This window comes from Amphibalanus amphitrite, unplaced genomic scaffold (genome assembly GCF_019059575.1).
Source record: "Amphibalanus amphitrite isolate SeventyFive unplaced genomic scaffold, NRLGWU_Aamphi_draft 000094F_arrow, whole genome shotgun sequence".
Lineage (NCBI taxonomy): Eukaryota > Metazoa > Arthropoda > Thecostraca > Balanomorpha > Balanidae > Amphibalanus > Amphibalanus amphitrite.
In genome coordinates this window covers 70448-92975 of record NW_024881590.1, presented here as the reverse complement: position 1 = coordinate 92975, position 22528 = coordinate 70448, and the positions used below count along the sequence as shown (strand labels likewise).

The window sequence follows — 22528 nt, the reverse complement described above, 5'->3', positions numbered from 1 at the left end:
CCTCCAGGTGTTCGAACTCCATGGCCGGCAGGGCGGTGTCCCTCAGTTTGAGTGCCGACCGCAGCATGGTCGGTACGTCCAGTCCGTTGAGCAGGCCGCTAAGACGCAGGTCGGACACGATGATGACGTCACCGCGAATCACCTTATCGCCGTCTGTCGGCGGGAGAAGAAAGTGATAACGTCAGATAGTAAATATCAGAGCGCAGGCACACGCCACCGTGTCATAGCCTGCCAGTGCCAGTGTTTAGGAAAGCATGATAAACAATAAAAAAGCATTACCTACTGGTATGAAATATCCCTGACAGTGCTAAATGATAGAACATCCCTGAAGATCGTCAAATCAGAGACTACGACCCTTCCGGGTACCACCCGCCTTCCCCCTGCCATGGTTTCACTGACCGATTCTGGATGCCGACTGTTCCAGCGCCGTCTCCAGCAGCTCCTCGGTGATGTTGACGCCGTTGACGGTGCCGCTGACGGTCGAGTTGCTGGCCAGGTGCAGGGAGCCGACAGTCTTCTTACTGACTATCAGCTGGTCTCCGGAGGTGAGCAGAAGCTGCAGCAGGCCGTCAATCACCTGGGGACGGAGGACAGAGGTCAGATGGATGAAGGAAAGGAGTACATACGAACAGAGAAAATATGATGTAAAGCAAATGGAAGTCAAAGGTCAGAGAAACGAAGAGTAGACTAAGGCGGACGGATGGGGGGGGGGGCAAAAGTCCGTCAGACAGTACGGTACTTGACCGGTTAACGACAAGAACCGGTGCACTGAACTACCTTATGTTACCGGTGCTGCAGTGGCGATATTAATTAGAACATCATCGAAAGATATCGACAAGCTTTCCTGAATTCGTCAATTCTTCTTAGCTTCGTTATATCAGATAATACCCGGTCTAAACGTCAAGACATGGCTCTTAATCGCCGCATTGTTCTCCAGCACACGCTGAACCTGTCGTTCTGTACCCACCCGGACCGGTCCCATCCTCTCGGTGACGGTCAGCTCGTGTACGGTGACCTCGGAGAACGATAGCTGCCCAACTCGATAGCTGAGCTCGGGACGATTCACTGGCACAAAGTCATCCGGTACGTGGAGTCCGCCCAGTGTGCCCGCCAGCGTCAGGTCGCGGGTTACGATCAGACGGCCCACCGTCCATGAGCCTGGAGAGGTCGGGATGGACTCTGGTTACACACTGAAGTGGAGGTCGGTAAGCCAAAGAAAATGATCCAAGGGATGGCAGCCTAAAGAAAGCGACAGCCTTCGACCTGCAGAAATGACACCTGTCCTGCACCTCCGGCATCCGGTATTTAGCTTTTCATTGCTAACAACACGTTATCCAAATGCATTAACGCCAAGTGACGATGGAAGCTACAATCACTATGCGCTACTTTCTTTCCAAGGCCTACACTACAGCTGTACTCTGTACTCTTTCAGTCACTCTCTCCGTTGTATTCGTCACTCACCCGTGATATTCTGTCCGCCGGTGGTGGTGAAGGCCTTCCGCAGCAGTCGATTCACAGAGACGCCGTTAATGCTGCGTACAGTGGCCGAATGGATGGTCACCGGACCGGCGAAATACACTGGGCCTGGGGAACAGAGAGAATGGTCAAAAGGATAATGTACGATACAATTATGAGATAGGTTACATACAAAGGCCATGCATGAGACACGGTTGCAGGTCGAAAACAAGCAAGAAAACAAGGAAAACAAGGAATATGGTCACACGGGACTCCGACTCCGTTGAAGGACAACACATGCCAAACGGCATACAGAGCACTCCCAGATGTTAACACACGGTTACATGGCCCGAGTTTAATTCATTCTTACTAGTCAGTCGTCCGCAAACCCGACTACCCATTCCCACCCTTGATTCCCACCCTCAGTGGGCAGTCTTGTTTAGTGACAAACAGTGACGCCAGCACTGTCCCCGTGCCTGGTCATCACTGTTCCCGCACTATCTTACCGGTGAGCAGACCATAATTACAAAAACCCCGCCGATGTCACTGTACCCCGCACTATCTTACCGGTGAGCCGGCCGCCTCCGGACAACACCGCCTGCTGCATCACCTTCTTCACATCGATGCCGTTGATGTACTGGACCCGCAGGTCAGCCACGGTCAGGCTGCTGAATCGGGTCACACCGGCTGTAACAGAGGACATACAGGGTTACAGGTAACACCACCCTATTACCTGGCACCTGACTAAAGACCCGTTCGACACACTGAAGACATTTGCGCAACAGAGTGACATGGACAACGAAAGTAGGGACGACGAGGAGTCCCTACTTTGCAAACTAAGCTGGATGGAGGCACGCTGAGAAAATTTCTATGCAGTGATTTGCCAACACCGATTCATGTGTTTAATGTGAATCTCCATCAAACGAAACAAGGAGACAAATAGTGGGCTACGTTTGGCCATGTTAAATAAAATGCATGAATATAAAACTGATCGCAGCCCTGTGCCACTATCCTGGCAGTTTTGCTCAAAGACCTGCACCCTGACTGACCTGGCTATGTCCCCTGCACCACTGACCTGACAGCATCCCCTGACTGACCTGGCAATGTTCCCTGCACCAGCACGGTGTCACCGCTGACGCGAAGTCCGTTCACAAACTGAGCACGGACATCGGCTGCGGTTACATGACCGCCCAGAACCTTACTGGCCGTGATATCGTGGTCACCGCTGAGTGTGACGAAACTGGACGGTCGGACATGGCTCAGAGTGCCGACCGTCAGATTAGCCTGGGGACAGTCACGGTAAGGAGGGTCGTAAAAAGTCGAGCAGGCAGACCGAGTCGAGTAGCAGTTCAAGCTCACACGTTGGTAACAGCTCAACCTTGCCCTGCAGCTGTCGGTCCCGGTTTACTCTGGCGATCTCGCATAGCCCCATGAGTTCCTACTTTATCGCTGATCCCGGAGATCTCATCTCCTCCATCAGGCCAGCTCATTCTATCGTTCCTGATTTAAAAGGCCATTCAATCAGTCCTAATTCATCACTCACCAGCCCACCCTCTTGCATCGATCCCAAGTCCCGTCCTAGTATTCCTGGCTCACATGTTCACCCTCTCGCGATGTGATGAGCGACGTGGGCCTGTCGTTTTTACCATCTCATATTCTCACCCCATCATCCTGTCTCACCCGTCCCATATCATCCCTATTTTCTCTCTGTCTCACCCCAGCGCTCAGCCGGAGACTGTCGAGCGTCAGGCGCGCGGCCTCGCTGCTGAAAGGTCGGTCCGTGCGCACCAGGGCGGCCAGCAGCTCGGATACGTTAGTGACGCTGTTCAGTGCGCGCAGCTGCAGTCGTCGCGCGGAGACGGTGCTCAGGTGCCACGAGCCGGTCAGGATCACCGCTGAAGGGAAAACATTCGATTAGAGGTGACTCAGCCCGGGTGGCAGGCGGGGATAGAATACATAATTAGACCTAAAATCAGTACACGTTTCAAGCACGAAACAATCTCTAACTAGTTGTATGGTACTCCTTATATGCAAGCAAGTAACTGCACTAGAACATCATAAAGTGAAGGTCTTATCATATTTTTAGCCAAATATCAGTTTGCTAACACAGGAAACTAGGCGGTTTACCGACTCAGTACCAGCAACTCGTCGCAACCACCATCCACTTGGCTCGACTTCGTTCACGTCGAACACCTGTTGCGTCATACCTACCACTTTCTAGGTCACATCAAACACCTCCTCCATCACATTCATCACCTCCTCCACCACGTCCACGTACTCTGCGCGAAGGTGTGGTTGGCGGCGATGGAGACGGCGCCGTCCAGTCGCTCTCGCAGCCTATCCAGAGTGATCAGACTCTGCTGTAGCCGCCCACGGAGAGTCGACAGCCGCGCCAGCAGTCCGGAGTTGAGGGTCACGTTGTGCGGCAGACGGACCTGGAAATAGTGGCGGTGGAGTGGGTCAAACCGAAGGAAGAGAACTCGCCTGAGCAGGTGGAAAAAAGGCGAAATGGAGGCTGGGCCGGCTGGGCCCCACAAAGGCCCTTGTTTTAATTATGCAACTAGCACGGTACAATGGCAGAGGACAAGATAAATACAAGGGATGTAGCAGCATGAGAAGTCTGTTTTGTGACTTTCCGTTGGGCGAGGGCAGTGTGAGTGAAAATGGAACAAATGTCCTTCAACCCCTACAGCACTCCAGCCTCTCCTTCAGAAATATTTTCCTCCACCCTCCCATCACTCACGTTATCCACAGACACGGCGCTGAAGTGCACCAGCTGCGTCGCCTTCACGTGCAGAGACACGAACGTCACGGGCTGGTCGACCCGGGGCGCCTCCTGCAGCCGAGCTCGCAGGGCGTCCACACGCGGCTGCAGCCGTCCCAGCTCGGCCTGCAGCCCGCTGCACCACTCCGTGCAGCCGGTGTGCAGGTTGAGCAGGTCGTGGCGCCGCTCGAACCGCAGCCGGTACACGGAGGGTAGACCGTCCGGCCCGGCGGCACTGCCCACCGCTGGCGGGCGGGTAGGAAAGGGGTTAGCGTATTCTAACGTGGCGGGCAGATCGCTACATTGTGGGAGGTAGGCACTAGGCGGGGAAGCTAACAGTTCACTAGCTCGGAGTTGGAAACGAAGCATTACTGCATCGCCGCAATCAATTTTAGGCTCCCTTCATCCGACTCAATCATGTTTGAATATGAGATAGCTAGAAGCACCAGCAGATAATCGTAATTTAGACCTCGCCCGTATAGGTGTTTTGCCAGCCTCGAAGGTCCGCTGGACCCCCCCCCCCTTGCCGTTTCCCCCTGATCGAGTTACAGCAACGAGGAAAAACGAGCGTGTTGCTCGTGATGAAAGGAAGCCGATGATACCCGATTTTAAAGTCCTAGGCCATTGGTGACCTTCTAGGTCAGGTCAATGACCGAAAAGTCGGGAAATCGGGACCTGTCAGAACTCCGTAATGTGAGGTTGTTATGTCATTTTCGGGGTGCTGATCACAAATGTCATGTTAGTTTTGATCACATATCATGTCTTTATGCATTCAGACCAGGTCGGGTCAGGTCAACCAGTAGGCGTCCTGCCGGGTAGCCGGTAGGTAGGTACTCATAGTAAGTGTCAACCACCATAGACAGCTTCGTAGCATGTTACGAATGCACCAAAACTTCTTCGTAAATGTTCAAATGGCTTCTAAATTCGAAATCAGCTCCAAAAACTACCTTGAATAGGTGACTCGAAAGTGAACGGAAACGGCATTTACTCAGCGGCTCGCTATCGGTCACCGCGCCGTGCGGCACAGCATACCACTTCAGGCAGTCACTACTAGCGCCATCTATTGCCAATGGTGCGACCTACGCTACCAAAGCCACGACTACGGCTTTCGAAATCGGTAGTTTTGAAAACCCATGCCTTTTCGTTGGAAGAAACGTGATTGTAATCCCATTAATTCCGAAGTCATAGTCGTCCTAGTCGCGATAAGATACTGGGAATCCAGCATAGGTGATACCCGTCCACGTTTGGTCGCCAATTGAGCTACTGGGTCATGCTCCATAACGATCTTAACATGTCTGGTGATAGCAGATTTATGTGTGCCTTCGTATTTTTTTTTTGCAGGATTTCCAATGCCCAAAACTATTAAAATAAATATGGGTCAGATTGAGTAATACAATAGAAAGAATCGACCACGTGCACACAGCGTAAACTCTTGACAGAGCTCAGGGTCAACATCCTAGAATCAATATGTCGCTTCGATGGGGTGAATATTAACCCCTTTCGTCGATGCATGTCACGAGTAACAGTAGCTGCTGCGCTCAATAGCACGAGTGGTCACGTTATTTTGTGCAATGAATGGCGCAGTGATATTGTTCGAGGTGTTGGTGCGCATCAACAGCAGCATCATGAGCCCATGTGATGACACTGATTACTGCTCTAATTGGTGGTAACTGGTCACGACTCTGGTGACGCTCCGCCACTTGTTTCGAGTCACGGCAATCGCTCAGCTTTTCAATGTCATCGGAAACGAGACAAAACACAGACGTTCGGGCTGCAGTGTATTTTCTAAGCATAACTACCATAAGTTCAGCACCAACTACAAGCATACACTAGTAAAGATAAGAACAACGGCGAAATGAGGCACTGAGGCAGAAACGTTGTTAGCATAGTAACTACAAAGCGTTAGTACACAATAGTACAGTTGCGTTGGTTGCGATAGAAACAAGAATCGCAGCATCTGCAGTCTGCACATACGAGCTTCAAATGACTCACAACACAGCAGCTGGAAAGCAGACTGCAAGATTCACAAAATCTATAAGCATTTTAATTTGAAAGACAAGAGCTTGAACAAAAGATAGACATGTGGAAACAAAGAGGGAGATGAAGGTATTTCTTAGTGACTACAATCACGGAGCTATGGGTTACAAAGCACTACAGCAGGCTACCAGAAGCCCCAGAACCAAGAAGCATACAGGGACAGTAGTGCACAAGATAGAGGCACCTAAACTACACTACGTTTGACATTCGACGCTTCGTGTAGTTAAAAACACCAAAGACTGTCACCCATTATTCACCAGTCCACCGCAGCGCGAACGTAGGCGCTCTACACGGCGACCGGACCGTGTCACCTCCCGTCCAGGACTCCCACTGCGGACAGTCGGGCGCCGCCCGACAGGACTAGCTGTGAGCTGGCAGTCAGCCACCGCCCTCCCACAGTCGAGACCTGCATCGACGTCTGACACACACTCGATACAGATACCCGGCTGTGAGTGGGCAGCGCCGACACCTTCCTCTCGACAATCGTTCCTCTGCTGCTCCTGGGCCGCCGAGAGGGTCCCAATCACAGTCGTCTAGCTACAGAGCCAGCTCGCCATACAGCGAGTGGTCGGACTACATCCACCGGTCCGGCGGCGGTGGGGAACTCACTCAGGTGGCTGAAGCCGTCGTGTGTGAAGGACGAGAGGCGAGTGTCACCAGCCGGCACCAGTGGCACCAGGGTCACCAGCACAAACCGCCAGCCGGTGTACTGGTACAGCTTCAGACCGGAGTTGTCCAGGAAGGCCAGGACGAACTCGCCGCTGGGGCCCTGAGGGACACAGAAGGGTGGCGCAGGGAAGGTCAGCTGAGAGGTCGGGCTCGCCGGAAGGAGAGGTTGAAACGATCCAAAGCAACCAGTTGACGATTACAGCAACATAGTCCGGGGCTAGCGATTATCAAAGTGGTGGCAATAGAATATAAAATGAGTAGCTCAATATTCATCGATGGAATTGGAAAAGGACCGAGTGTTCCGTTTGGGCCAACAAGATGGCAAGCTTGGGCTGCACTAAGTGATAAAACGGTCCAGCTACACATGTTGACGGACGCAACACATGACAACCGCCCGCCGCCTGTCCCGCACCCTCCCCTTCCCCTTCACTGACCCAGACGGGGAGCACATCTCTGGCTCGAACGGTCGGGATGCACTGGAACGGCACAAACTGGCTCTGGGAGAACTTGTAGATGACAGAGCTGACCCCGTAGTCCACCTCGTCGGCAGCAGAGTCTGCGGTAAGCGTAAAACGGTGGTAAGGACCGGGTGACACACTGCAAATTACGGTATCAAATATTCATCGGGCACTAAGAGGACGAGATCGATATTAGATCGACACTATCGATATTAGACGAGAAGACTCACTGACGACCACTGTGACACTATATGACTTGACTGTTTTGTCGACAACTAACGGCAACAGTTACGCAAACGGTACTCACTGTTCGACCCACAGCACTTCGGCTGCCCCTAAAATGCAGTTAACTCCCCTCAGCTGTCACCCTCCTTTGTTTGTTTGTTAATTGGGGCTTTAGGGCGCGCCGACTGCTAAGGTCATTTTGCGCCCATCACCCTCCTTTACGACGCCGTCGGTCCACTTACCTCGGTCGGCCTGGTTGGCCACCACCAGAAAGTGCTCGGCACTGACGCCGTCTCCCCAGCTGAAGTGACGGAACCGGACGGCGCCGCGCGTCGGCAGACGCTGGTACGACCGGTACTGACCCGTCGCCAAACTGTAGCGCAGCACCTCGCTATACAGGTTCAGACTGCCTGCAGAGCGGTAAAGGGGACTGATCACCAACAATGTGGGGGAGGCGAGTGCTGATACGAGTTGCAACTGTTATGCTGTCATCACGGGGAAATCCTTGGAGTTGGAGGTTGTGTTAAGACCAGCCAAAAAAGGTCACGAAAAACCGAAACACGGTAGCTAGATGAGGAAAATACCCCAGTAAATACTTTCAAATAAACGCTTCGCCGTTAGAACATCCCGTCCATCCGGCGGTCCCCCGGGCCACCCACCGTCGTTGTTGCGGTGGTTGGCCACCGCCAGGAACGAGTGGCTGTGCATGCGGAACGGCTCCAGATCCCGAGCACCGTGCGTCGGCACCGCGTGGCGCAGGAAGTTGCCGTCCGTCCACTTGAAGACGCTGCTGTTGACGTGGTAGTTGGCCCTCCCGTAGGCATTACTCTCAAACTCGGAGGCCACGCCGATGTGGACCGTATCTAAGTTTTTCCTGCACGCCAAAAACAATGTGTGAGGTCGGCGTTAATACAACACAAACGGGCTGCATCCAGTACTTGATAAAACAAATAACAATGAAATAGAAGAGAGCATCAACATAAGAAATATGAGGAAATAAGCACAAGAAACCACAAAGAATCAACAAGAAAACAAAAGGTTATTGCATAGACTACACCCTGTAATACAGTTAGGTATAGTCTATGGTTATTATGATATTGTATAATGATAAATACAGCATTACTACACATGCATTCACCGACTCGAAGAACGCACAAGAGGTACCTAATTCCCTCTCCACCCCGTTTACGCACCAGATGGCCACGTCGGTGGGATGGCCGCCGGGCAGCACGTGCTGCAGCTGCAGCTGTCCGCCTGTCAGCCGGTAGAGCACCGAGCCCTGCTTGTCGGCCCGGTTGGCGCCGCAGTCGTACTCGGCAGCCAGCACGTACCGGCTGTTATCGCGCACGAACGACGTGAACTCGACGGCGCCAAACGTCGACAGGTTGGAGCGTGCCGTCCATGAGTCACCCTAGGTGAGCGAGAAGAGATGGCAGGCAGAAGTCAGGGAGGGTATAATGGTCAGCAGATTCTGCAATAAATATAATAGAGGAAAGTGGCTGGGGTGGTGGTGGTGGGATAGGACGAGTGACGCTCCCCGGAACTGTCGCACCAAGATGAGGGACCACCCAAAAGGGATGATGAGCCAAATGGAGTGAGAGAAGAGGGAACTAGGACACCCAGTGGTTGGTGTGAATGAGGAGCTCCAGGTCGAGCAGCAGGCTTGACCTGGAGCAGGCCAGGAGTAATTGTGTGGGCTATAGGACACCCAGATAAACAAGGGAAAAACTCAACTGCTGCTGCAACAATTCATGGTGATTACTGTTAAACCAGCCTGCACAGATAATCATCAAATATGAAGGGATGGAGAAGCAGAGGAACATATTCAATTATAAGAGAGGAACAAAATACCCATGACATGTAAGTTTCTAGATAAGTTTCACTTCAAAATGTAACAATGCTTTCATTCTCTGTTCCTGGAAATTCCAACAGCCTGTCAGGACAAATTAACATACCATTCTGATATATCAGAGGCCAGTTTAACCAGCAGAAAAATAGCCACTTGCCAGAATTTTTTGTTTAAAAACCACTTCACATACCGAGCGTAAGCAGTAAAGCCCTATCCCTATCCTCTTACATGCCCATCATTCATCAAGTTTACACTGTGTGCAACTGTGCACCTTCACCCCAGAGGGCTGTTCACGGGCCCTGTGTGCGGTCGGACCACACACAGCCTCCAAGCTCCGCCCACTGCGCCCCTACGTCAGCCTTCCGTCACCGCACACAGCGACCGCTGTGGCTGGTCGGGACTGGCCACAGCGGACCGTCCACCGCACGCAGCCGTGACGTCATAACCGCCTACCCATCCCCTACCCCCACGCCTGCTGGACGCACCGCACACACCGCACGCAGCAGTGTGCGGTGCCTGTGAACACCCCTCAGGTAAGGTGTGTGAAGTGCCTGGTCTTTAGGCAAAAAATTCCAGCAGGCAGCTATTTTTCTGTTGGTAAAACTGGCCTCCTGTCCTGAATACAAGCTTAACAAGAAAGGCATAGACTTGAAGGTTGCATTATTTAGAAAACTCACCACCAGCTCATATAGCCAACTGGTTTTCGATCCTCGTCCAAATGCTGCCAGGGCATAGGTCTTGTCCTGGTCTTTGAAAATGTGCACATGCTGGGCTCCAGGGGCCGGGAAGTCCCACACCTTTTCTGCACCATTGTCCTTCTGCAGAACATCTACACCTGCAAAAGAGAAAATGTTAGTAGAAAGCCTAGACTCTAGAGCAGTGACAGATCAGGTCCAAGTGATGCATGTCATTTGACAACTATTTTATCCATGATTGACAACTGACATAGCAAAGCAAGAAATGAAGGAATCGGCATCATTGTCATAGCCCTAAAATAAGTACAGGCTCTATTCAACAGTCAGTGCCGGGGCGGAAGCGCCAATGAAACGTGCATATCTGCCCCAGGCTCACCCAAAAAAATGAAAATGCAAAACAAAAATAATTGAGTTTCGAGACCTACCAGCGCCACCCACCAATAGTACCAATATTATAGACTACGACTGCGCCCTAGTCTCATTCGCCGACCCTACAAACAGGGCCCTGTTTCACGGCGGAGCGCTGCAGTCGTTGGGTTTCCATGGTAATATCAACAAACTTCCCTCTGACGCTACGCTATGACGTCATCGCAAAACGCTAGCACCCAAGCGCCAGCACCAACAGCACGCTAACAGCATTCGCACTCAAACCTCTGTTCTCTCTGTACTTGATTCTTTAGGACCTCTGTTCCAAACGCGATTCATTATAAGCTAACGGATCGCACGCAACGTCATTCAAGTGACGTCAGGGGCACGCCTCAGCTCCCAGCGCGCTGCAGCGCGCGCAGCGTCGGGCGGTGAAACAGGGCCCAGGAAGCAACCGAAAGGCATCTGCTGGGGAGTATTTAAAAAAAGTCACCGAAAGTAGGAATCGGTCAGAAATACCGATACCCGTTCAATTGTCTATTGAGGAAGTCTACATTATAAATGGTATTATAATTTCATAATGAAATTAAATAAGAAAAGTGATATTTCGTAATTTCACCTGTCCATCGCAGCTTACAACCACAAAGGTAATAACAAGTCAATATTAATTTCGCAACTTATCCTCACTATTGACTTTCATGCAGAAGCGACGCAGCAGCGACAAAAGATCACAAAAAAGCTTTTGTGTTTTGTGTACACGTGAGCTAATCTAAACTTCAAGCCATTATATTATTTTTCATGAAATTAGATTCCACTAGTTGACTTATACCATTCATATCACATTATTACATCTACGTATCTCAGGACGGTATTAGTAAGCCTTAGTCAAAGTGTGCTCAACGCAATTAATATTGATATTTACCCCGCGTTCGATGTCTCCCGGACGGCAAAGATTCTATGCCGTCCGGGCCCGAAATGGCGTTCGATGTCGCACGGACGGCAAAGATTCTACGTGACGTCACGTAGAATCTTCGTCGTCCGCGCAGAATCTTTTGAGCGTACTACGGTGGGCAGAGAGGCAATGATGGCGCGTATTTCAAAAGCGGCGCAGCAGCTGTTTGCAGAAGTTGTTGACACTTATGCGCGGTCTCTATGGAAACGTAAACTTGGGCCTTTTTCGAAACTGACGCACATTGTGTAAGTGGCGCACAAAATGGCCGGTCTCGTCGTCCGCCTGTGTGCTTCATCGAACGCAAAATAGAATATTGATATTCTGCGTAGAATGTTCTTCGTCCGAGGAGACATCGAACGCGGCCTTAGTGTTTAGTTCCACATTAATGAGAGATGTTGCATAAAATCTCAAAATAAATCGATTGCAGGTTCTGTCCTGGTGCATTGTCTCTTTTTATACAAACCTTCAGAACAATCAGGAATTTAATTGATACCTGCACGTTTGTTTTTAATCCAGAGATTAGCACTTCATAGATTGCATTAAAGGGACCATCCCACCTTAACATTAGTTTTGAGTTGAGATAGCCAAGTTTGCGGCCAGGCTCAGAAACCACCATTTATCCTGGTCGCAACCCCCGCAGCTTTATGGCGTTCAAGAAATTTCTTCCCTTTACTTGCAGGGTGGGACCAGCTTAGTCCCTATCTCTTAACCATTAGCGGTTTTTTGATGACGTCAGCAGTCATTTCAACGCCCGCCATTCCTTGAACCCGAGTTTTGCTGACCTTGAGCTCCCTTTTTTATCAACGTGAAATCCGTCGTCGGCGCTGAGAAAGCCTATTGCTTTTCATTTTAATTTGAATATTAGAAGATACCCACCACTGGAACTTGGACTGATATTATACCAAGGCCGAAGATGATCAAGCTGCCTGCTATATCTGGAGCTTGGTGTTCAACTTCAACATGGAATAAAAAACAAAATATCAAAGCAAACTGGATATGGTACTGCAAGTTAAAGTCCAAAGAAATTTGAAGAGCTGACAATTGACATTCATTCTTTTCCTGCAAGGTTTCCATATGGAGATCACAGTCATACCATGAAGAAATATTTTTGATGTTAACAGTTGAAAGGGGATTTATCTTCCAGTTTTGACGAAAGACGCTGCTGACTGTCTTTGGAAAAGGATGTCGGCAGGAGGTGCAATTGTGCTTGTGAAGTGGTTATAACTGGTCTTTTCACAGTATTAAATTAAATGTGCCATTGCAGCCAAGTGTGTTATCATGTAAGGTAAAATCAAAACTACAATGTTGGTTTTACGAGCATTGAGAACTTGAGAAGGCTGGTAGGTAACACCTGCCTGTGCTCGTAAATCATGCTGCCAGAGTATTCTAAATTAATTTTATCATACACTTTTGTTGTCCAGAATGGTTGCACTATTGTTTGGTATCATATTATTCCATGTAAATATGGTAGTGTAAAGTCTGACCAACATGTTACCAGATTTGAAGCTGTTACGTTACCTAAGTACCTGTTTTTTACTGGCGTGGTGAATGTCACCTGGATTTTGTTTTGAGGTGCAGACCTAGTAACTCTGACTACATGGGTTTGAAGCTATTATCTATTCTGTTTTTACTGGCCTGGTGAATGGCGACTGATGTTGTCCGTGGATGGCACTGAAACAAATTTTGAGTGTTTTGTACAGTGTTTTAATACAATGCTGAGGGCTGAAAGTTGTCTTGTTTAGAGTGGTGAAAGTTCAGGATATGCCAGCCACCATGGTGGGTCAGAGTTAAATGTGTTGCAGTCAGTTCGGCTTCGGCAAGCACACGGATGGGCATACGCATCAAGACCTGCTCTGCCATACTTTCAGCCAATTTTACCTAGGTAAGTCTTTTCTTTTTTCTGCCAAAAGCTATGACATTGTGAATTTCAGCACTGTGGCCTGTGTGTAGCTTTCAGGAAAGCAATTCTAAATAAAGCTCTGATAAAGTGCAAAATCAGCAATGCAGCCCTCTATTACATTTTCTACAACATCTTACTTGTTCCTTGCATGGAGAGAAAAATGCAATGTTATGAATTCGTTTATTCACATAATTTGACAAGCATGCAGTTACCTGCTACTATCACTGCACAAAACAGAGCAGAAAACATCAGTTGATCAAACACAAGACATAACAGAAGTTTACAACATAGGGCTGCCGAACCTGCTTCCTCCACCACAGTTGATGCCATTTCCTAGCCTGGCTTGATGTGAGCACTGAATAGCTGCTTTGTCTAATTACAGCTCACTACCATTCAACTTAAACTACTCTCTTTAAAGTAAGAGTGAGAGCGTTCAGTGTTCATAGCAGCTCGACAGACGACAGACAACAAACATCTTGACAAACCAACCAGTATTTGATTTGGCTAATGATTTATGTGCTTGTTGTATCATGGCCAAACTACTTTAACAGCAATAATCCCTGTTTCATCTTGATCTTGCTTTTATTTCCATTTGAACTCAGATCTTGAAACAATCATCTGAAGTGATATCAGATACTGGCTTCTGTTTCTCTTGAAAGCAAGTTAAAACAACAATGATAAACTAAGGCAGGAGATGTGAGTTGTGGTAGTAGATTTTTGATTCAACATATGTCAACCTTATATTGCTTGAGACCTCTGTGACAGACAAACAAATATTTATAGTATTTTGATAGTTTGGATTCTTGGCTTGATTTAGCAGATCAGCTGTGAACCTTGACTTTGAAATCACATAAATGTCATGGTACCCGAACGAATCCTCGCATGACATTTCTTCGTAGCACAATTTTTCGTCCGCATTTCTTCGTCTACAAATCTTCGTCGGTGCATTTATTTGTCCCTCAATGCTTACTCTTGCATATATTTGCGTTGAAGAAGAAATGCGAACCGATTTTCATATACCCTGGTGCGAGACAAAGTAATGCGATAGGTACGAATAAATGCCCTGACGAAGATTTGCAGACGAAGAATTGCGATACGAAGAAATGCCATAAGAATTGTCCTGGAATCCTTTATTGGCCATCATATATTGACCTTGATAAGATAAACGCATCATTCGCGCAATATTTGTCGCACTTTGATACCAAACTATTGCTTCCAAATGCCGACGTAAAGAAAACCTTTATGTGACGTCATAGAAACAGCGGATTTCCCAAAAAGTAAACAAAAATAAAAGTCTTATATCTCGAAAACGGGTGAATATTTTCCGGTAAAATTTGGTAGATGTTCATTTTCGCTCTTTGTGATTCACGCTACATCACTTTTATGCCAATTCATTAACTTTTTTGAAGGTGGGAGGGTCCCTTTAATGGACCCTCTCTAAACGCTGTAATATAGCAGCTAAAAATGATTAATCAGTTTGATCACTTTGATGTCGCTAAAGACAATGCTTGGGTTTGCAGTAGCACTCCCCAGGCTGTTTATGAGATCCTGGGTTCATATTGCAGCTTAGGTAATTCATCAGTTCATGTTGCATCTTCAGGGACAAATTTTGGGCATATTGCATTAATTGAGGGCAAATGTGAAACTTCTTCAGGGTTCCGGATAACTTTGAACCACCCAGACAAGCCCTACAAAGAGATGAAAGATGTTCATGACACCGGTATGCAAGCCCTTGACAGTTGACAACACCACTGAAATCTCATCATATTTGTACCTATGTGCAGACCATCAAAGTGTTTAGAGACCCAGTACACATGCACTGGGTTCAAAAAGTTTCATTTTTGTCAGGATTCAATGAAATTGCTATGACCTCTTCCATTTCATAATAATAACCAGACCTCACATTTGAACAGCAAAACACCCTGGGAGCTAGCTAATGCCTCCCCAGTTCACAAGGTGTCTTCCTTTCCCAGCAGACCTGAGAACGGATCGCCTGCCATGAGTGCCCCGGCAGCGGCGGAGGCGGCGGCCGCCGAGCTGCGCCTGCTGCTCGACCTGGAGCAGCTCGAGGGCGAGATGGAGCGCATGATGGACCACCAGGAGCTGGCCGAGACCTGCCAGCTGCAGCTCACTGAGCTAGAGATGCTGGCCGCCATGTTCCCGCAGCCCGGCGAGCTCAAGGTCATCGACCCAGCGGCCGTGGCAGAGATGACCGAGTTCGTGGAGGGCAGTCTGCACGACCCGCCGGCGCGGCTCGACTACACCATCGCCTTCCAGACCGGCGACCAGGTGGGCGAGGGGGGGGGGCACACGGACTGTTCCCGGCGGCCGTCGCGGCACTGGAGTGCGTTGGACGTCGCGGATTAGAAGATGCTAAATCTTCACCACTGAAGCCATCTAAACGGGCTCCCTATGTGCAGTTTTTGCCACAAGTTTGGTTGGAAAATGACATGTCGATTTTTGCTCCAGTTTAAAAGCTCATTTCCAGATTTACATGAGCGAGATTATGACCTTTCATCCCCTCTTTCTTCCATCGCGAAACCTCGTTTTTTTCCCCCAAATTGCCTGCCCGATCTGACCGCGATCTTCCTCTGTCCGCCAGGGAAAGCTGGAGCTGTCTGTGCACCTGCCTCTCGACTACCCTAACGTGGAGCCGGATCTGTTCGTTCGCTCAGACGGCCTGAACCGCGCCCAGTCGCACACCATCAACCAGCACCTGGCCGAACACGTGCGGGTGAGAGCCCGCAGAATGAGAAGACCATTCCTAGTATTTGAATGGCGGGTAAAAATAAAACATGTATTAGCTGTTGGTTTTCTCATGAGGGCGAGTATCCTTTTGCACATCCGAGACACTGTCATACTAAACCTTTTTTTAGTGATGCATTGTACTCTGTCCCCAAACATAACAGTCATATCTAAGACTTATGTCATCGATTCCCCACCCACAGACGCTGGAGCCTGGACAGCTTTACATCGGCACCGTGGTCGCCTGGCTCCAGGACAACGCTGACAAGTATATTCAGAACGACGCTCAGACCAAGGACGAACCTACCGAGGTAACACAACTGCAGCCCGTCGTAATTTCTGGTTTAAACACAGTCACCCGGGTAGTAGAACACTGATCGACTCTTGATTTTATTCACCCTTTGTTGAAGAGGAAAGTTACAATACAAGCGCTTTATCCAGTTCTTTTTGTGAAGTGGAGTTCACTAACAATATGAACGTGTATCGGGCGAGTCTCAGGGCATGTCTTTCCCATCTCCATCTTAAGCGCACCACCCTGCTCACCGCGATGCCCGCCCTCCACCCGGGCTCCTCTCTCCTCCCGCAGCAGTGTGAGGCGCCAGACGTTTTCACCCGGCTCTGGATCTACTCCCACCACATCTACAGCAAGGTGAAGCGACGAGACATGCTCGAACTGGCCAAGGACTGCGCCGTCACCGGATTCAGTTTACCCGGCAAACCGGGGATCATCTGTGTGGAGGGCCCGGCGGCCAACACAGCTGACTGGTGGAAACGGGTGAGCGGAAGGGGCACTCCACTGGGAAGGGGACTGTGGTGGAGGGGGAGGGGGGAACTTAAAACGAACGCTAATACTAATACCGTGCTGTCAACTCGTAACGAGATAAGAGGTGAGGTTGGTGATGGGCCGTTATCCATTATGGTCTATGGATCATCGTTCTCTATAATTATCGGTCGAAGAAACGATTCATCTGTATGGCGGTCGTGAAAGGATAAAAGTCGATCATGTCGTGCAAGCTATCTCGATTGACACTTGTCGAATACTTCTATTCATGAAGGCCCAAGATCCCAAACGGAACGTTCGAGAGCTTGCCAGGCTCGTTTGCCCAGTACCCAATCGCTTCTTAACGGCACTCGCCACGTCTGACCCCACTGCGCTTCTCTGCAGGTGAAGGCATGGAACTGGAAGCGGATCATGCTGAAGAAGCAGGAGGAGATCCCGCTGGCCGACGGCGCCACACACGACAGTCTGCGGCTGTTCAGCGTGTTCGAGGAGCTCAACTTCCTGCCGGCCGTGCGCTCCGGCGCCAACGAGCACCGCATGGACATGGGTCGGTTCTTCCAGTTTCTGGAGGAGCACCACTGCGCCCAGGTGTTCAAGGACTATTTTGGGGTCAGTGGCCGGCCGGCCGCCGCCGCTGCGGCGACGGGAAAGGATTGATGACGGCGGGGGAATGGGCTGGTGAAATAGGGGTGTGTGGTGAAAGCTGGGGGGAGGGTAATCAATGAATGAAGGTGCCACCAGTGGTGATGGCTCATAAGACGTTAGTCTGCTTGTTGAGAACCTATTTTTGTACCTTCCCGCCTATTATTTGCTCGTTTGTGGTGTGTTTGTTGCGGTAGTCGAAGCTAATACGATGAATACCTCACATTGATCGAAATATTGCTAATTTTGATGGATCGTAGTTTATTGAAACGTTTATTTTTCATCCCATTCATAAGTGCGTTAATCAGAATCTTCAAGGGTTCAGGGTGCCGGCGAAAAATGGTGGTTTACGGTTTAGAACGTTGGATGTACGGGCGGTGGGGACAATAAAAGATCGACTGGAAATGTAGAACGCTGGGTTGACACGTACCTGATGCAACAGGCAGGGCACAAAACAGGTACAGTGAGTTTTTGAAACGTGATAGTGGTACCTGATTCACAGTTTATATTTATTAGAATATAGATGTGGGTCTGGGGCCTGAGCTGTGGGATAAGGGAACTTAGTGCATAGTAGCTAGATACATAGTAAATCGGGTCAATTTTTAGCGAGTTAGGGCATCGGGACACTAGGGGCTGGTAGATTTAGGCGAACACCAAAGGCTGGGAGGGGTCACACTAACATGTAGCTATATAGGTTAACCGAGCGTGCTGTGCCGCGGTACTAACGGTTTTGTGCGTTTACCCTCGCCCGGATGGTGTCACTTTTGTGACGCGATAGGTTAGTAGGTGTTTGTGATGAATATTTGTAGCCATTGCCCTGTGTTCAAAGACTTTTGAATACTGGAGGTAAATGACCCTCTCAAGTGGGCCATTCCCGGATCGGTGGCGTGCCTTCCATGTTTCCTACCGGTGTTTCTTGATTGGATGTTTTTATGAAGTTTGTATTTTGACTTGGCAAACCCGACATACGATTGTGTGGTTGTTTCTCCCGCATGCAATTCGTCCTCATTGCCTAAGTCGCGATGCCTTCAAGTCGTTCCTGTCTGCTAGTATATGTAAACTCTAAAGACACATATAAACGGCTTTTTCCCAAGTGACTGTTAAATGGATTTTTGCTCGTTTTTTTTTTTTAGAGCAAGCGGGATCGTGGATAGCACCCATTTACTATGGTGAATCGGCAAATATTTTAAAGGTGTTTGATTTAGCTGATGTATAACGTCTGTATGGTTGGTCCAGACCGTTTCGTACCCTACCAGGGTTCGCATGTGTCGCAATTCTGCCGTTTGTATTTTCTACCCCACGTTTGATACCTCGATGTTAGCTGATCCGCTTTGTCAGCAAATATACAAAATTCAGCAAATTGCCGCGTTTGACTCTGCCCTGCTACCCAGTGATTCGATCTCCGCTCGACTGGAAACGTGATATGATTACCGCGCGAGCGTCGTTCAGCTCTCTGCTGCTGGACCAAGATTTGAAGCAGAACCGAGTGACAAGATCATGTCATCAGCTCACTCGCTGCCTTACCTTGCTCGTCGCGGTGCAGCGCCATTCCGGTCTCGGGGACACTCCGCCTGGCGCGATGGTGCTGCCGCCCGGCAGTCGAGAGGTGAACTGATTGGACGGCCTTTAGCCTATCGGCGACGCTGGAGAACAGGCGGCGCCGAAACCGCTCCACCACGGCTGAAATGACGTCCAAAGCGGTCAGATTACACCGGATGCTGCGCCGAACCCTAGGATGACGCCGATATGCTTGCATTCGGTCACTTAGTGTATTGTTTGAGCTCAGCTCTGCAGTCTTCACAATCCCTCATGAACGTAAAAAGGCGCAGAAATGCGGAGATATCCAAATTTCAACAGCTAATAGCGACAATGACAAAAGGCGATAGCTTACAATCGCCGCCCCTAAAACTCAAAATCCCGGAACTCAAGACCAGGTTCCATGCTACCCACCCCACTCACCGGTGGCATTCTCAGCAGGCGGCGGACCGGGCTGGGCGGTCGGCGCGCCCCAGCCCAGCAGGCCGAGAGTACGGGCCAGCAGGCCGGCCTGTGCCGCTGGCGGTCCGGTGCTGGTCCCAGCGGCCACCACGGCGATCAGCAGTGGCAGCACGAGCCGAGCGACCAGCATGGTGGCTGGGGAAAGGCAGAATGGTAAGGCAGACTGGGGTAATCGGATTGAGGTCACATTATCCCTCTCAGCTGTGCAATGCATGCACCAACTGTCGCGGAAAAACGCTTTCTAACTGATCATACAAGTTAACGGTTCGCAATATCTCGACTTATCGACCAGTCTCTTCACGTAGAACGGGTAGCCTGAAGTGAAGCAGTTTTTTGTTTAAGTTGGAGCTAAATAATTTTTGTGTTGTCTAAACAACATTGCAAATTAAATGTCACCTGAGGTGCACCCATTTCAGCTTTTATGACCTAACTCGACAAAGTAATCGGTACATTTTACGTCGCAGAAGTGTCCCAACTGTAGCAATCTGCTCAATGCCTCGCGTGCCACGCTGTAGGCACACACGGTACTTCCCCGTTGTCGGTACTCAACGCGCCAATGATCCCCACACGCGACTGCAAATGGGTTGTTGCAGAGCCAGCCCTTATCTGACACGAGGCGACGAGTCGACGCTGCCGAACTCCGCCTCTTCTTTCGCCCGTCAGACTCCCAACAAGCGCAGGCCAGATAAGTCTTAACTCTTATATACCGAGCTATCCGAGACAGTAACACACGGGTCCACTGTCCAGAGCCACCAGCGGACAATACTCGGTAGATAACCGGTGACCCGGCGCGCGCGTCCCGCTCCCGAACCACGCGCCCGTCGCCTACCGCCGTCGGCCGGCGACTGACGCCAGCTGAGCGTGACCCAGCTGACCTCGACCCGCCGCGGGTCAAGGTCAGCCGGCCGGGCCAGGCGGGAGCGCGTCCCACCCCGCGCGGCTTGACCGACTGCCGACGGCGGGCCTGTAGCAGGATAGGGAGTGCCCGCTGGAAATGGCGATAGTCTGGTCCCTTCACCGTCCAATGACGAGTTTATGGCTTTGAAGTTCAGCTCCAACTCCAGATGCTTCCAATATAACAAAGTCATAATAGGATGTTAATATCCATTCAAGTTTAAAGTAATTCAATGGAATTCCAAAAGCGGTCCGTTCCACAAATGTCACACGTTTCCATAGAATTATTGTTGCCAGACGGAGGTGCAAATTTAAACTATTGAAATTAAATTGGCACCCGTAATCTGGCTCGACGTTTGTTTCGCGACTTCCATTAGTAACGGTAGCTACATGCACAAAACAAAATACCAAGCTCTACCCTCAGCGCGATCATGCAGCGGTACCGCCTATCGACTTTCAATTGTCAGCGGCGCCTCGCTTTGACCATCGACCAGGGACGGGCGTCGCCCGCCCAGTCAATATCTGGAGTGTCAAAACAGTGGCGCAGACACCTGCAGGCACCTGCGGAGACTGCAGACTGCTCGGTGGCTTGGCTGGTAGGGGAGAGTGGGGAAAGATGCCCAGGGTTTTACTATGTCATATATTATTCGAAAATGACGATCGGAAAGCAAAAACTTGGAGTTTCAACGGAAGTCGACATCATTGTTCTCCAAAAATATCACACTTTCGTGCCTGAAATATGATAACTTTTTTTGCTATTAAGCATTTTCCTGAAGAAGTCAAAGGGGGCATCTTACCCCACAGGGTGGGAAAGACGCCCCTGGCGTTGGGGAAGATGCCCCCTGCACTATAAGTGACATAAATGAGCACGTGAATCGCCTGAACGAATCATAGTCCCTTCGAGCCTGCAGTAGACACCAAACGTCATCGTAAGGGCCCTCAAAAGTGGTCGTAAGGTGCTTCAGAAGTCATCGTTAGGGTCATCATAGTCCAGCGCGGCCAAACAAGCTTCCGTGGTGGCGTTCGGAGACCACTGTGGGGCCCTTATAGGTCTTCATGATGCTTGAGGGCCCTCGAGCCCATCGTGGGGACCTCAGATGCCAGCGCGGCCCGTGGAGCCAACGTGGGAGCCCTCAAAGGATATCGTGAGGGGCCCTGGAGCCAATAATGGGGCCCACCGAGGCCGTCGTGAGGGCTCTCAGAGTCGGATGCCGCCCAAAAAGTCGCTGTGTGGGCCGAGAGACCGGCATGGGGAGCACCCGACCGTACTGAACTCTCAATAGTCCCAGATCGGCTTTTGTCTCTCATCACAAGCATGTAATAAATGATTTGACGGGCTGCTTGAAGGACAGCCTACGGATTTAGGGGGGCGTCTTTCCCCATCAGGACAGGGGGCATCTTACCCCAAGGTACCGAAGTAACATTAAATCAGTACAATATGTTAGCCATAAAACTACACCCTGAAACAAACTGTTTGGGACACAGTACACGCATGTTAATGTATCACGACTATATCAAGGGACGCAAAAATTATCTACCTTCTTTGATATTTACAATGTTTTAACACCAAAATATTTTTCGAAAGCAGCAAATAAAAAACATGCATTCACCAGCCAGCCGTTGCCCAACTGAGCTTCGCAAATTTTTGTGCAGTTAACAAGGCAGGCTTCCGCTTTACGCTAAGAACATTAATTTCCGGGTTCAATTCTTTGTTTCGCCGCTAGAGGGGGTGGGGCGTCTTTCCCACCCTGGGCATCTTACCCCACTCTCCCCTAACCGTCCGATGAGGTGGTGTTTTGGAACAGTCCACGCCGTGCCCGTATTTCGCACGTAGAACATTCCACGGCAGATCGCGCCAGATTTTTCAGTGTGACTGCCTCATCGTAACGATTCCAACGAATAGTTATCATTGGCTACAAACACATGTGGACATGTTTGACCAATGAAGTCAATTTTTTACTATATAAAAGGAGGGCAAGTGGCATAGTTACATATTACAGTGCATACCATCTTACATTTCAATTAAAAGCTTTGCAATTTGCATGCTCATCAGAACCGCTTAGACGAGTAAAAAAAAAATACAGACCGTTTAAAATAT

The 22528-nt window shown here is 49.8% G+C and overlaps 2 protein-coding genes across 15 annotated transcripts in view; one reads left to right on the top strand and one right to left on the bottom strand.

Moving 5' to 3' along the window:
- LOC122380250 overlaps positions 1 to 19213 on the bottom strand; it is a 36961-nt gene extending 17748 nt beyond the window's left edge. The window contains exons 1-16 of the mRNA XM_043363238.1: positions 19063 to 19213; positions 10135 to 10292; positions 8802 to 9019; positions 8268 to 8482; positions 7851 to 8018; positions 7360 to 7481; positions 6866 to 7025; positions 4199 to 4464; positions 3734 to 3890; positions 3172 to 3350; positions 2553 to 2739; positions 2023 to 2142; positions 1462 to 1584; positions 968 to 1158; positions 400 to 577; positions 2 to 153 (exon numbers count right to left, since the gene is read on the bottom strand). Of these exons, the coding sequence (XP_043219173.1) occupies positions 2 to 153; positions 400 to 577; positions 968 to 1158; positions 1462 to 1584; positions 2023 to 2142; positions 2553 to 2739; positions 3172 to 3350; positions 3734 to 3890; positions 4199 to 4464; positions 6866 to 7025; positions 7360 to 7481; positions 7851 to 8018; positions 8268 to 8482; positions 8802 to 9019; positions 10135 to 10292; positions 19063 to 19087 (2619 nt within the window). The 5' untranslated portion in view covers positions 19088 to 19213. The remainder of the gene's footprint in view (position 1; positions 154 to 399; positions 578 to 967; positions 1159 to 1461; positions 1585 to 2022; positions 2143 to 2552; positions 2740 to 3171; positions 3351 to 3733; positions 3891 to 4198; positions 4465 to 6865; positions 7026 to 7359; positions 7482 to 7850; positions 8019 to 8267; positions 8483 to 8801; positions 9020 to 10134; positions 10293 to 19062) is intronic.
- On the top strand, positions 11146 to 18898 carry LOC122380251 (RWD domain-containing protein 2B-like). 14 transcript variants are annotated; one of them, XM_043363250.1, is made up of 7 exons: positions 11764 to 11839; positions 15025 to 15090; positions 15347 to 15659; positions 15973 to 16104; positions 16319 to 16426; positions 16702 to 16890; positions 17281 to 18898. In XM_043363250.1, exons 3-7 carry the CDS (start codon positions 15369 to 15371, stop codon positions 17551 to 17553), a joined length of 993 nt encoding a protein of 330 aa, XP_043219185.1. In that variant the 5' UTR covers positions 11764 to 11839; positions 15025 to 15090; positions 15347 to 15368; the 3' UTR covers positions 17554 to 18898. The 14 variants fall into 14 exon arrangements, with proteins under 14 accessions (XP_043219187.1, XP_043219175.1, XP_043219174.1 ...); XM_043363242.1 differs by lacking the exon at positions 11764 to 11839 and adding an exon at positions 11846 to 12009 and having other exon boundaries at positions 14794 to 15090; positions 15344 to 15659; XM_043363252.1 differs by lacking the exons at positions 11764 to 11839; positions 15025 to 15090 and adding an exon at positions 11146 to 11165.
- Positions 19214 to 22528: the final 3315 nt, after the last annotated feature.